This window comes from Ischnura elegans (assembly GCF_921293095.1).
Source record: "Ischnura elegans chromosome 13 unlocalized genomic scaffold, ioIscEleg1.1 SUPER_13_unloc_4, whole genome shotgun sequence".
Taxonomy (NCBI): domain Eukaryota; kingdom Metazoa; phylum Arthropoda; class Insecta; order Odonata; family Coenagrionidae; genus Ischnura; species Ischnura elegans.
The window spans coordinates 5556802-5572890 of record NW_025791660.1 but is presented as its reverse complement, the minus strand read 5'-3'; the positions used below and the strand labels follow the sequence as shown (position 1 = coordinate 5572890).

At 36.1% G+C, this 16089-nt stretch overlaps 2 protein-coding genes across 2 annotated transcripts in view; both read right to left on the bottom strand.

Annotated features, from left to right (window-relative positions):
* The window catches only part of LOC124173173, a 386795-nt gene extending 371001 nt beyond the window's left edge, over positions 1 to 15794 (bottom strand). Inside the window, exon 1 of the mRNA XM_046552683.1 lies at positions 15708 to 15794. The gene's annotated coding sequence lies outside the window, so the exon portion shown is untranslated. The remainder of the gene's footprint in view (positions 1 to 15707) is intronic.
* On the bottom strand, positions 8370 to 10723 carry LOC124173178. The gene is made up of 2 exons (XM_046552694.1): positions 9263 to 10723; positions 8370 to 8479 (listed from the first exon to the last, which is right to left on the bottom strand). Exons 1-2 carry the CDS (start codon positions 10583 to 10585, stop codon positions 8474 to 8476), a joined length of 1329 nt encoding a protein of 442 aa, XP_046408650.1. The 5' UTR covers positions 10586 to 10723; the 3' UTR covers positions 8370 to 8473.
* Positions 15795 to 16089: the final 295 nt, after the last annotated feature.

Below are 16089 nucleotides of genomic sequence, written 5' to 3'. Positions count from 1 at the left end.
TGGGGTGAATTACTTGGGAGAATAGGATGGAGCCAGTCATGAGGACGGAAATGCCATTTATATTCATTTTATTTTCATCAAGGCCTCTCTGTTTTTTGCAAATTTTCCTTTACTCTGCTGCTGTTGCATCTCAAATAACCAATAATACCCCTATTTATTGTTTTTTTAATGGAATGTTGTGTATTTTTCTGCTTAATCTAGTTATCAAAGTTAGGATTTTTTTTGTGATTATTTGGTGGAAATATAATTTAATTTTTTAATATTTTTCTCAGTTTTTAGTAGTTATGTTCAATTCCAATTTGTTGTGCTCAATATTGTGTATAATGTGTATTCATTTTTCATCTTATTTACCTGGAAGGAATTCATAGGTAGGGAATTTTCCTTCGCTCTTCTTTGATTGATGGTGATGGAATACTTGTATTTTTGATTGTATTTCATTTTATAGCTGTAAGCTATTGTCCACACATATCCATTAGCTATAAATGCCGCTTATGTGGTTATATTTTGCCTGATGTTCTCATTTTCATCTATGGTCTTAATGTAAAGTAGTTCATTGGTGTTAATTTCTACAGTGTTTGTTGACCAATGCCATTGCACGTTATTTGCCTGCTGTTGGCAACTGATGGTGGAAGAATAAAATTTTTAGTGAAATATAGTATGAACACCTTCTCGCAAGAGGTGATTATGTTGTAAGAGTTGATCTATTATTTAAATCAATGATTTTTAAATTGATATGGCATTATTTCAGTCATTTTTACCGAAGACTTGAATGAGGTTATTTCTATTGCTTCCATTAATTAGCATACTATTTGGTATTTTAGCTCTAACCTTTCAATATCTAATTGCTTGTAATTGTTGTTCATTTTTATACAGTCTGCTCTTTCTTATACTTTCTGTTTCAAAGGTGCAAGGGAGGAGAATTGCTTTCATTCAAGAATGCATATTTTAAACTACATCCTTATTGTAATTACTCAGTAGACAAAAAAAAGAATATGCATTTACGCTTTCTGTTACCAACTTCATATGTCTCTTAATTTTGACGTGTGCTTACATGCTATTCAAGAGGTATAGTGATGGATTAAAGTTGATTTTATTTGCTTGCATTTATTGAAGCTATTTATACTTTTATATTTTATACCCTTGTGACAGTAGTCATCCTTTGGGAGTGGTGATGGTTGGGTCTATTGTTAATATAGGCTTTGTATTTATCAAATCTTTTAATTTGGATGAACAATTGTTTTTTATTTTTTCATTTACTGCTCAGTATTACTGCAATATTTAATTTTTCTCTGTAATATGACATTCATGCCGTTCTTCTTGTAATCGTATTACCATTTGAAAATCATGTCTTCTTCCTGCTACATCAGAGTACTAGAAATATGGTCCTAATGATACAATGTTCACTTTACTTGTAATTGATAACCAAGGATAGTACTTACATTTGGAATACTAGCATAACTATGCTCAGCTTAAATATTCTCACTACGTAGGCCTTTTTTGCAGATGAATGAATAAAGATCCTTTCTAAAATCATTCCCTGTAATTTGTTCCTTTTGCATTATATCCTAGGAGCAAATGATAAAGGCTATAGCAGGATGGCATAGTAAAATAGCATAGTAAAAAAGAGCTCCCTACTTTCCGCGGCGCATTCACGATGAAAACAATTCCAACGAATCCTTGCATTTCCTAGGAATTTATTTATTTTGCTGTTGTACATTAGCTAGGGAAACTTATTTGAATTCATTGGTCTCTCCTTCTTGTACTATCGGCGGTGGGTCTTTCGTCCCCGCGTAATTACCAAGGACATATTACATATACGGTCTGTCGTCAGGGGGTAGGGTGGGCTGTCCCGAATTAAGAGGGTTCACCACCTGCTAGACACACACCCGGGGTCCACGAATAAATATCTTTCCCGCTCAGGTCCCGCACACAGTGGCAGAAAAATGTTGACGCTCCCGCAGTTGAAGGTTTAAAGCTACCGGCTGCGTCCGCCGAAGATGAAGATGTTGTGTCAACATTTAATCATTAAGTTAAGCTGCGATATAAGCAAGTTTATATGTCGGATAAGCAGTCATGGAGAAAAGGCAGCAGTGATTCGAGCAGATATTAGCCTATCCCTGGGCAAGATAGGCCAACTAAATAATACACAAAGCCTTTGGAAATGCCGCGATTTGGCGATGGGAGGCTTCTAAGTATGCCTCGCATCATCTGTAGGAGAAGGCAGCGGGTCATCTTCAAATGAGTAAAGATAGAGGCCACGGCGGTCAGTACAGCGACACTCATTTCACTGCAGGCGTGAGAACAGTTACGTGAACGGCTGTAGTACTGCGATGAGGAAGGCAAGGGGAAACAACCACAGTATTATCCCGAGGAGTCGCTGTCTCTCCAACGTTAAATTATCACTCACGATGGAATTCCCTTGGGTAAAACATTCCGGAGGTGAAAGTAGTCCCCCATTCTCTTGTCCGGGAGGATACCGCCCGAGAGGTTTTAATAGTCACCTGCGATAAAGTTTTGAAGATAGGTAAAGTGGCGGAAAAATTGACGCACAGCTCATCAGCGTCTGAAAGCGGCCAGTTTAGGAACCACTTGTCTTCCAAAATTTTCTAGCGTTTCCAAAGTCAATCTTGGGCGTGCTTCGCGATGGCGAATAAACGAAATTGTCTATTTTGGTGGGCCTTTAGTTCGTTTCCATCGTGCATTTCAAGGACGTATGCATCCGAGACATCGGAAAAAGGTGCGAGGGTTCTGGCAAAACACGGCATAGTCACAAGTGTGTGACTATGTCGTGTTTACAAGAATCCTGTGTCAAGGAGACAGACGACCCGATATGAAAGGCCAAGTTCCATTCAGATATGAAGACGAAAATACCGAGTCGAGTGCTCTTGCGGAGACTCGTGCACGTGCCAAACATCACGAGCCTTGAAATGCAGAATGAAAGAACACCAAAGAGCTACCAACAATGGATAATTTCGTTTATCCGCCATCGCCGAGCATGTATGGGGAAGGCCAATGCACAACGTGTACTTCGGAAACTCATCACCATACAGAATCAATAATTTCCCCGGCTGATTAAAGAGGCTATCCAAATAGCCAAAACACCAAGCTTCAACAGGGAGGACAGCCACTCGCTCTCCAACGCCTCGAAGAAACTCTTTTCCAAACCAGCGAATTGCCATACCTTGCCGCACCTTACCATAATCAAGCCTTATATAAGACTGCAAAACATCTGCATCCGACATTTCAAACCTAAAGACGCCTGCAGCAACGCTGGCGAAACTATCGTTGAACGGGGAATCGGCGCTGAGGGTAACTAGGAAGCCAAGCTGCACCAAGAGGCTAATATTACTTGGAATGTTCTCTCCCTGTTACGGAAGCGGCTTTTTCTGCTCCTTACATGTTGGACCACAGCCAGTAGACAGGTGGGGGACTGCGCTGTCGGTTCGCTGCCTGTTTAGTACTTTTGTTTTACCACTGACATTTAACGTGTATGATATACGTATATGTATTACTAACATTCTACGGAAGCCAACAGCACATATCAATTTTCAATTGACCCCCTGGTTTGGAAGTTAGCAGGTGTTTGCGTTGTAAATAATAACTCCGTTAATTTTAGTGGCATAAACAGCTTGATTTCGGCTAACTACTAGTGATAGATGTGGCTTGTTCATATCAAGATTATAGTTATAGGAAAGAAAACTACGGTAATGTCAAGTGCTCAAATTAGGAAAACTTGATTTTACGCGCATAAAACGGGTACTTTTGGGGAAAAAAAATTAAGAACAGGAAATACTATGAAGCCGAAGATTTTTTGCTACATGTTACAACACAGAAATGAATTCTCTTTCGTATGTTTTTTGTTGCATTGAAGTTGATTGCTTCGTTTAGACGCTAGAGCTCCTCAAACTCGGGTATCTTGCTTTTTTACAGACAGTACATGAGCTAAAAATGATGCAAGACCCTTTGAGAATAATGGTAATAGAATACACGGATCAGGACATTACAGACATTAGGAAGAGGAAAATTCTGGAGCTACTGAAGGAGAATGAAGAATGTAGCCCGAGGACGTGTAAATGGAGCATGCTATCCCCGGAAACGGTAACGAGGAGGCTGATGAAGATATATAATTCGAATGGATTGATGCAAGAGGACCGCATTCCTTCCAACACAAATGATACCTCCACTTCTACAGAAAAGGGGGAAAACTTGAATGAAGTGCAAGAGCAAACATGAGCAAAAATGGCTGTTCTCGAGCGATTGCAACTTCTCTAAACAAATTTGAAAATAAGTCTGTTTCTTTGCCCATCCCTGCCTGTTTGTGATAGTGCCTCTATTGAAAACTTGGATTTATCATTTTGAGACAGTGTATGGAGAAATTCCTGGGAATATTCAGAGTATTGGTGTATTTTTAGTGAAAAACATAATCCCTGGGTGTAATGTGCAATCCATCCAGACATTGTCCAAGTGTTATGTTGCCATATAAAGAAGGTCAGTTTTTATTAATACCATATTTTAATATAGAAAAATTAATTAGTTCGACAACTAAATCTACAGAAAGATGCTGATGAAATGTTGTGTCCTAGAAAATAAAGGTGATGGTCCCTCAGAAAAGATTATTTTTTTCCACTGTTGACCACTAACCTTGTCTTGTCCAATAGCATTGATTATTCAAATATTAATGTTTTCAAACCCTACCCTATGTAAGCATAAAAACTATGTGTGGAACCATTTGGATGATAGTGGAGTAGTGGGAGTAGCAGGTGAGTTCTCTGTAGGATTAGCTAATAATTCTTACGATGGAGGGTTTGTTGTAACTGCACATTACGGCGGATCGCAAAAATCGATTTATTTTCAAATCCATCAGGCCCAATCAAAAAGTTGTGGGACCGATCAAAAATAAGGCCTGAAAAATTTGAGACCTCTACGCGAACCCCTGACCCTCGCTCAAATGCAATTTAGGGGGGAGGGTCAAAATTCGAAAAATATAATATTTAGTGGTCATTATCTATAGATTTGGCCGAGTTACTGATCTTTTAGGACAAATATTTCGTGCATTTTGACGTATCTGTCACCATTTAGCCACAAAATGCCTAATTTGAGTCCGCGTCCGCGAAGAAAATATTCCAACACCACGCAGCGTCGCGGATACAAGAGCAGCAAGCCGATCCCGTCCCCTCCCCGCTCCTTTCTTCCCATCCCACACCTCAAATGCAGCAAAATTTATCCCGCGTGGCTGCTAGGAGGGCGCTCATCTTTGATAATATAATTCGGAAGATGGTAGAAGGTAGTAAAGGATGCGCAGTGAGAAGACTAGTCCCTTATTGGGCGCCTCGTCGGCGTTAAACAAATGGATGTTACCAACTTTTAGAGAAGTGATGAAATATTTTTAGATCTGCGAATGCAGGAAAGGAGCCTATGGTCTATGAAGACGCCTCTCGATTGGCTATGAAGGTGTGGGAACTTAGGATATGTACTTATATTCCGGTATTGTCCGACAGCTGACTAAATGGATTTTGGGTGAAGGCCGCCGGCGACCCCTCCCCGCTCCCCTCTCGAACACCCCAGATGCACCAAAATGCACACCAAGTGCGTATTTCTTCGTTAGCCTTACTAATATTTGATGTTTCAGTGTCGTCCGGTGAGGAACAATCACAAAAGAATTACTCTATATATATATATATATATATAGGAATTTCATTGGAAAAAAATTTCATGATTGAGTAAAAAAAGAACATTAGAATATTAGTAACGGCTTTCGGGCATTCCACCTCGTAGCCACAATGTTGAGTATTGGTTCCTTATTGTATCATGCACGGACATATTTAAAAAATACAAAAAATTGTGAAGGAAATTAAAATGAAAAATAAATGAAAACAGAAAATACCTCAAGTGAGGATATATTGCCATTCAAATGCAGAGATAAACCAACAGGTATGAATGGGAATAATTCAGGCATTAATATTTCTTCTCATAAAAGTGTTCATTATCCAATATTATCATTTACATGTAATAATCAGTTGGCAATTAACATGTTATATTTATACCTCAAGACATGATTATAAAATCTTTTTTTATCCAGATATAATAGGAGCATTTCAGATGAGATAATGAAATCATTATATTCTATTCATACGTATTGGAACAAAGTTACAAAATCTGGATGGCTAATCTGGCTGTACTAACTGACATGGTGTAGCAAAGGTATAATTAATATCCCTTAAGAAATACGCTAAAAAATCCATTACCAAGAGCACCAAGTAAATATTTCTTAGTACCATATTACCAATATAAAAATATATTCTTTTGGAAAAAAATATGTCAGTAGAACCAAATTTCTGTTACCCCTAGTAGCAAAACGGCAATAGATATTGTTCATCTAACAATAAAATTATAGAAATGAATAACTAACAATTAATAATGCAAAACAGAAAAAATGCTGTAAAATTGAGAAACAAAAAATAATACAAAAATCCCAAATCCTCCTTTGATTAGGGTTCAGTCCATGAAATACTTGATGAATAAACAGCCATAATAAACAATAGGCCCTACAATTACAAGGAATCCCAAAGAATGATGGCATCACAAAGGCATGAAACAAAAATAGCTACATTTCATGCAAAGTAAACAGGTAAAATGCTTAACCATTATATTCACTTTAATCCTTGAAAACCACCCCTATGAAAAAATTGTATAAAACTGTTTCAAAATTTTATATAATTTATACAATTACCATGGCAATTGTATAAATTGTATAAAATTTTGAAACAGGTTTATACAATTTTTTCATAGGGGCAAGTCCGTAATCGTGAGGATAAGGAGACATTTAATGTTTTTAATAAATAAGCAAATGCCTACTATTTATAGTGAACTTAATATTATACAAAGGATATGTGAAATTTTAAAATGTATACATGAATGAATGAAGGCAATGATTTTCTCTAACATCATTGAAAATTTGAGAATGACAAAATAGAATAAAAATGGAATAAGGTAACAAACATAAGAAGTTGAGTTCAAGAACTTTTTACATTACTTAAGAACAACATTTTTCAAATGTCTTAAAATATGTAAAAAATTGAAATAATTATTATCCCTCAGGAAATAACCTAAAAAATCAATTACTAAGAACACCAAGTAAATATTTCTTAGTATAATATTAGCAGCATAAATATATATTCTTTTGGAAAAAACTATACATCATTAGAACCAAATTTCTGTTGCCCCCAGGTAGCAGAGAGACAAAAGATATTGTTTATCAAACAATAAAATAACAGAAATGAATAAGTAACAATTAATAATGCCGAAAATAAAAAATGCTGTAAAATCCTGAAAAAAATTATTAAAAAAAAAACAAATCCTCCTTGGATTAGGGTTCAGTCCAATGTAAGATTTGATGAATAAACAGCCATCATAAACAATAGGCCCTACAATTACAAGGAATCCCAAAGAATGATGGCATCACAAAGGCATGAAACAAAAATAGCTACATTTCATAAAAGGTGAACAGGTAAAATGTTTAACCGTTATATTTGCTTTAATCCTTGAAAACCAAGTCTGCAATCGTGAGGATAATGTGACATTTACTGTTGCTGCTAAATAAGCAAATGCCTACCATTTCGAGTCTACTGAATATTATACAAAGGATACGTGAATGTTGAAAATGTACTTGTGCACGAATGAAGGAATGCAATTATGTATCTTCTCTAACACCATGGAAAATTTGAGAATAAGCAAATAGAATAAATATGGAATAAGGTCACAAACATGCAGGAAAATGAATTTAAGAACTTTTTAAATTACTGAAGAATGATATTTCTCAAATGTCTTCAAATATGCAAAAAAAATTAAAGAAAGAAATCTCATCTAAGCCTTTATTAAAGTATGACTGAAAAATGCTAAATAATCAATTTAAATTATCCACCATATCTTTAAAAATAATCATCTTTGACTAATATAGTGCACTACAAAGTTTCACGCCAATATCACTACAGTTGCAAACTACAGGGAAATGGCTCTCAAGTGCATGGGCCAAACATGGCCAAAGCTATGAACAAAAAAAAAACAGTGTTAACTTAAAGGCTGCAAACATAAGCACATCTGGCAAAATATAATTCTAACATATAGGAAAGAGCAGTATATGTTACAAATAGATTTCTGGGCACGATGGCTTTGAGCAAACATCCCAGCAGCATAACTAAGAAAAGACTGATTATATTTTATGTCCACAAAATTATAACAACATGAATCTAAAAATGTGATTACCAATCTAATGAAAAAAGTGCAATGTACCAAACATGAAATCAATAAAAGTGACAGAGTACCATCATAAGATGTGTTATGATGGCACGAAATACAAGAGTGATTAAGTTAACCCAACAAAAACTGAGGCTATATAAAAAAAATAATAATGTTAACAGAATTTTCCTCTTCAGGACTGGCTCCATCAAAATCTCCATACTATATCTGGCCAAATTCATCTCTGAAACAAAAAAATATAAATTAAGGGAATGAAAAATAATGCAATCACAAACAAAATGCAATGTCAATATTCATAGTGAGATAAAGTATTACCTCCAATTCAAAAATGCAATGGCAGTAATTATAAGCCACAATTATTACATGTCTTCCAATAAACCCATGTTCTACAATAATAATTAATTTTACAAGTGAAAAATATTGGAAGACTTTCACTATTGTTTGGAATTCACGTATGAATCACTGGATTGATATATCATGGATTTGAATATAGGCACTCTTCAATTTCCTTATATTATTTTATCTTTAACTTCGATATTTATCCACTAGATTAGTTTGTTAGTTTTGAAGTCACTAACTTAAACTTATGGTACATAAGATCTTCAATACATGTTATCTTTTAAAAATTAATCCGCATCTTGGAATACCAAGAAGTAGAATGTTTGACTAAAATAAATTGCATTTAAATATTTTAATATTACAAAACCCCGCTCTCATTACATCAAAATACTCATAGAACACATGAGAGGATCAACTAAGGATTTTGCATGCAATGTACCAGAAGTTTCATTTTACCACTACTTGCCAAACCATTGAGTGGCCCACTTTTGGGAAATCATAGAAAATTAAATTCTGAATAAATCTCTCAATAATTGAAAAGTTTGTTTACATTTACATTAATTAATTACAGATTTATTGGTTAAAACAGCTTCAAAGAATGATTTCTATGTTTAAATGAAGACCATGATGTAAATAAAAAATCATTAGAAATAGACAAAAGACCCACCTTTGCATTGGCTAGAAGTGTTCCCATCACATTGTTAGAATAGAGAGAGAAGAGGAGATGGTAATTCTTCTGCAGAATAGCTCTTCCATCTGTGGATCCATACAAAGTGATGATCCAAGGGACAGCTGCCGCAAGCCAACATACCTTTGCCTCCAGTGTCTTCATATCAAATGCATGATCGATATACCAATCTAATCCCTCTCCCCTCTTCTTACTCTCCTCCAACTCCTCTATAGCCCTCATCCACTCTCGCTCTCGTTCCACATCTCCCTTGCTATATGGCCTCCCCTCATTATCAAAAACCAATTTCAGGGAAAATTGTGAGAGGGCCCAAACTAACTCAGCACATACGACTTTCTCCCTATTACCAGAACAATCCTTTGCACCCAAATATACAATCTCACTCTCAAAATCACAAAATATACAAATTTCACTCCCATTCTCCCGAGTCCCATCCAAATCTACAATCTTCTCCTTCATCCTTCCAATGTACTCAGATTCAAAATCCACCATCACTTTCACCCGATCATCACCAAACAAATATTTAATAATACACGCAGTGATTTCATCTTCATCATACAGTCTCTCATACAATCTACGCATTTCATCAACACCACTTCCATACACTATCCTAGTCTTTCGCATCATGGCGTCCACACACTCCTGCCTTGCTACGACCGGATCGGGTGTAGGTTGACTTAAAGATGCCTCCCCACCCACTCCAAGCTTGATCGACGTAATATCCTCCGCTGTTGACGTCACGGCTTCTTCCAGACAACGCAACAGTGTGTCCCGGCCACACACTTGCGCTTTCAGTTCCTCCAGCGATGAGCTCAGCTGTCGCACAAGATATTTCATCTCTCGCCTCAATGAGTCCACAGAGGACTTGAGAGATGCGATATCACATTCTGGGATAGCCACAGGTGTTACATGTTCAGTGCTCCTACTCCAAGATGCTTCGAGACGACGCAAAATAACTTGGTCTCTCCTGTGAACCAACGTCACCAACTGCAGCACTTTTGAGCGTTCTACATCATCAGGGAACTGCCGCACCATCTCCTCAGCCGAAGACAATGCATTCTGTTGACTGTCATCTGTATTGTCTGTGTCGGCCCCTCTCGCCAATAACTCCTCCACCCAGTCAGTTTTTCCAAGTCCCACACCAACATGCAAAAGTGTTTTTTGATGCATGTACCTAACATCGACATCTTCCAACATGTTCAACAGCTCTTTATGCTGAAGCAATGGACCAGTGAACAATCCATTTAAAAGCCTCTCCTCAACAAATTGCTCAGCGCCGCTAGCAGAAATGTTGCTTGCCATTCTTTCGAAATAATGAAATAATTATTTAAGAGTATGTTGGATTCAGAATACAGGGAGTTTCCAATGGGAACCAGGCGTGGTGGCGTTGGTCAGCGAGGAGTTACACACGATCTCAGTGTTGCTACGAAAGGATGAAATACTGACTGAAAAGAAAAACAATGAATATTTACCTTAAAAGATGTCGATAGCAGAGTAGGAACATTAAAAGTAAAGCATAAGCGTGACTAGAGAAAAATATCTTGCTTACTATGCAACGCAAATTAAAATATAAAATGCTCTGGAATGGCATTTTTGAAATTCAATTATTCCCAACCATCGTTTTTAGGAGGAAATAAAAATTCCGCTTGAGACCAAAATAGATATAGCTACGCTAGAAATGTTGAGACAGTTTTCTACCAATCAGGAGTACAGATCGTTTATTACAGAACCTTTAATAATGAGGGAAGTGAGGTTAGAATGAAAATGGAGATGATATGCTCGAAAATCTATGATGTGACATGATAAGATTGGAAAATAGGCAGCTGGAAAAAAAGACAGAAAAAAGAAATAAGAACAATAGATGAAAATCAACAGATGCAGGTGCTACATGGTGGAAGTTCGAAATATTTAAATTGTAGATGGTAACTCTTTTCACAGTATTTAATGAAAAATTCTTGTACCAGATGATGACTCTGTGAGCCAAAAGGGGACATACGCATTGAAATGCTGTGGAAAAGTGCTGCCCTCTTGTATTCAAATAGAAAAATGTTCCTGGGTAACAACTTAATAGCAGATGCCGGCATGGATGGAAATACATCAAAAAATTATAAATATTTGGATGGTTACTTTCTGGAGGGCGATTCAAGTGTAATATTTCTTTCGTCAAATGAAGCGCAGTCTTATTCCCCTTGGTGCCATTCATTGAAAGCATGCTTACGCCAGGTTTTCCTCCTCACTTCCTTATCTCCTCTAAGAAATATAAATTACCTTAGCTTTCAATTGCCTTCCCCATGTACAGCATCACTTATATTATGTTACTTTAATGAACCATGGGACTACCGAATCGACTGCATAACCTTGAAATATGTTGAAAACGGACAATAGCTCCTTTTAAAAGATTCCATCTGACATGCTTAATTGGTGATCCTCTTATCTCCATCCATCCATCATTCCAACTTTACGCTGAAGTGAAGACGTAGCTAGAATGGAAGCGTTTTTAAAAGGGCGAAGGACAAAGCCAAAATTGATGGAAGTCATTAGCGGAAAAATACTAAGAAGAAGGTATAGAAAATCGTGTCCGCAGGCACGACCAATTCCTCAATCACCGAGGCGATTCATGCAAGGCAATCACGAGCTGGTATCATGACGGCCGTTACTTTTATTTATTCTATAGTGAACAATATAAGGCGATGCATGTTGGAATCTTTCCGTGAGTTCCTATTCACATTTCTTCACGGCATGAAAACAGCAAACGGAAATGCTTTCAAAATACCCTACACAAAACAAAAAAGGTTGTATTCAGAGAGAAAAAGACAGCCAATTTGCAGATTGGATGGGTAACTCAGAAGAATACAGTTGAGTTGGAGGACATATCATCTATATTAATTGGAATGAAGTGCTCATCTAGAGTACGTATTATTTGCATTGGAAAATGGATTTGAGTCCCTTCTTTGAAATGCCATTGACTGCAGACAGAGAATTGCATTCACATTCAGATTGAATGAAGAAAAGTAGGTCAAATTATCGCGGAATTGCTGTGGCTGAAATTACTGGGAAAATAAATTCATACAGAGGTAACGTACACTGAAAGCAGAAACTGGTTAGAAAATAGGAGAAGAGTAATAAGAAAATTGTATGAGTAAATTAATGTGTCATCGAGTTTGATATGAATAATTAAATAAAGCAAAGATTACAAAAAGACAAAAAGCATCAATATTTCTATCCTATTATTGCATTTGTAACTATCCATTTAATAATTTAGTATAATATTTGTGTAACTCTTTAATTAAATTCGCTAAATGTTTACTTGATAACCGTATTTGAAGATTGTGCCTCACGGCTGTGACGTTTAAAATTACTCCTTATCAGGAAATTCGAGGGAAGTTCCATTTTTTTAACTCCGACAAAATATCATTTGACTGTCATCATTGACAGTGGCAATAGCTAATCGCACAATTTTCAATAAATGACTTGCATTCTGCAGAAATATGATGTCTGAATACGTATTTTTCGGTATTTTTCTTTCGATTGATACTTATATAAAACGATAAGACTCATTTGGTTTTTTGAAATACACGATTTTTTACACTTTCCTGCTGTGGGGTAATGAAGCAATTGGTCAATACCTAGCGTTGCAACATTATTGAATTTTTTTAAGCTGTGATATTCCCACCTTTCACAGAACTTTAACCAACGAAATTGTTATTTTTCATAAACTTATATCCTGTTATTGAGAAGCAGAACCCTGTCGAAATCAATTTCTTAGCAAAGGATTTCCTAAATATTCCAAGGCGGGGCACCCCGGGTAAGGAAATAAAAGATTAGCCCCAGCGGAGGGCCCCAATCACCCCACACCACCCCTGCTTATCTTCCTTACATACTCCTCCCGTCCACTTGTTATCTCCCTCTGACTCTTCAGTAAAAAAGAAGCCTATACAGATTTTAGAGGCGCCCTCATATTGTATATGTTATACTGGATCAAAAATTACTATCTTTCACTTATTAAACTTTGAATATTTTTACTTGAAAATTAGAAAAAAAAAAACAATTCTGTTTCCTTTTAAAGAATAAAATTTCCTTAGTTGCACAATACTCAGACAACGAGGGTATATATCCAGATTTTGGGGAGGAGTACAGGTGCATGTTTCCACTTGATTCTTAAAATAAGACAATATTTATAATATGGTTATCATTGAGTTTTTGTTGGTTTGATTATCAATCATAGAGTATCATATTACCTAATATTAAAGAGAATATTTTCGTACAATAATTGTCGTATGTTTATCATAATCCTAATTATAAGAAGACACTGGCATTCACAGGTAGGATATTAATTTAACTGTGATTTAAATGAATATATAGCAAGCACTATCACTCCATAGACATTCTCCTATCTTCTACAAAATAAACTCAAAGCCTCTGGAAGCATCCCTTACGCACAGAAGGCCACAAAAAATTATTTTAAGGGACATGCAGCAATAGAAACGATTGAAAGAACATATTTCGACACATCATCGAATGCCACAAAGTAAAATTTGAAGGAAAAGAAGATATATGAAGTAGGTAAATAGAATGTATTAAAGTTTTATTATAGTCACTAGCCATAATAAGTGATATATTACAAGTTATTAAATCGTAGAACACCCACTTTTCTCTTTAGTAAGGTAATGAGTTTACAGAGGAAGAAGTATAGGGGGGTAGGTGTCAGAAATGTAGTCCTAAGTTTCTTGTTTTACTTTGAGGAACCACGATCTTCCAAATAAAGTTTATTCTAATTATATTCGACAATAACCACTAATATTCAATGACCTTGATCGCCTCTAGTCACAATTGAAACAATCTCCTCCATCTCATAATCAAGCTAGCCTGCCTCAGTTCATTCCGCCATTTTGACTCCACTCTTGACCGCTTCGAAAAGAAATTCTCGTAGCGAACGTATCGCCTGTCGACCTCTGCTCCGGAGCACTTTCCGTCGAGAGCGCAGTGTAGCGAATGTAGCGTTTTTTGGATCACATCCCATGGTAACAGAGATTTCTAAATAGTCTTATCCACTTTCAGAATTATACTCCTATCACCTCACCTTGAAGAGTAGCTCACTGAATATCGTATCTTTAACTTTCAAACTCAGCGTATTGTTTTCAGGATATTTGGGATTGTGGTAATTGCATCCCAACAAGGACATTGAAAGCCATTGAGATAAGATGAAAGGAAGAAATACAGAAGGCGATTATCAAGTAAGGTTGTTGTGGGTTTCTTACGACCAGGTCGACAAACATCCAGAGCAATGACAAAATGGATGCCAAACTTTCAGCACTTCCGTAGATTATTCTATCGATTCCGAGTATTCAGTATGCAAAAGAATAATGTTTCCATTCTTGGCCCTTCCATAATATGAGTAGAGATAGCATCAAATGGCCATAATTTGAAAATCATTCATGTTTATGAACTGATGGCGAAATGACGGTCAAAAGAAAAGACGGACGGTAGAAAAACAGAATTTCACACGATTAGCGACGTAGAATAATATAAAAATGCCGCAAGGAATCTTTAAAGTACATATTGTATTCAAGGCGTTACTAGGCGATAAATTAAAATTCACCAATATTTTATCGTGTGGGCCTTGAATAATTTCAGTCGTTCATGTATATAACAGCAAAGTTTTACTATGTTACTGAATTTTAAACTGTTAACTACGACTATTATTTAAGTAGGTCTGTTTTGTTGTAGTTGTTGGGAAAATTTAGTTGTGTCTGCATCTCTAAAAAAATTAAACAGTAAAATGGGAACTTATGCCTTTTCAGGACATGCTTTTCTTAATTTTACTTTTCTCGCCTACTTTCTCTGGCTATATTTGCAGAATATTTAAATAAGTTTTATGTATCAAGAATCAGTGAGACCACTACTTAAACATTTTCCCCTTTTTTATATAAACATATGGACTTAATAAAACATGCATTTAATCACTTGTTTGAAAAATTAAATTTTAGATATTCTTGGTAAGATGAGAGTATCTAAAAGATTTTAACATCATTTTAAACAAAAGCAGTAGTTGATTAGTTTATAAGAACTGAATAATGCCGGACTCTGATAGAGGTAGTTAAAAAGCTATTTCGTACATATTATTTTGGTTAGGACTACGTCTCGTGGACAAGAAATTAGTGGATTACATTTAAAATAGATTTTTGTAGTAGTGTTTTTATGCTATGTAATAAGTACGATGTATACTGTGGCAAAAAAACGTTCTATATAACATGAGAAATATTTACTATCCATTGTTACCATACATTACGCTCTAACTCAGTTGGTTCGATTGCGTTTGATAAAATCTTGCACTTGAATGGCATGCTTATTTTAAGTAAGGCAATCACACAGTAATGCATAATCCATAAAAAAACTTACATTACATGCGTTTGCATGTACTTACCCAATGGTTTAGGCAATCTGGTTGAAATCGATATTCGCTCCTTCCTCGGCTCTCCTATTCCCAATACAGAGAAGACAATCGTGAAACGTAAAATAAATTACTTCTGTCACTGAAATGGGAAAATTATTATACTCGTACGAAGCAAACCTTTCTGTAATGCCTATTTAAACTTATAGAAATTACAATCCAATATGATGGACAAATACGTCTCAGATAACAGGTGTTGAAAAAAATACGGCAGATCAATTAGTAAGATGCAACTCGCACGAGATCTGCTCGTCCTGCGGCTCAGGAAGAGGCCCTTACACCCACAGAGAACGGGATTATCTAATCTTAAGTGCCTCATAAAAAATGTAGGTGTAGGTATTGCCAATTTATGACA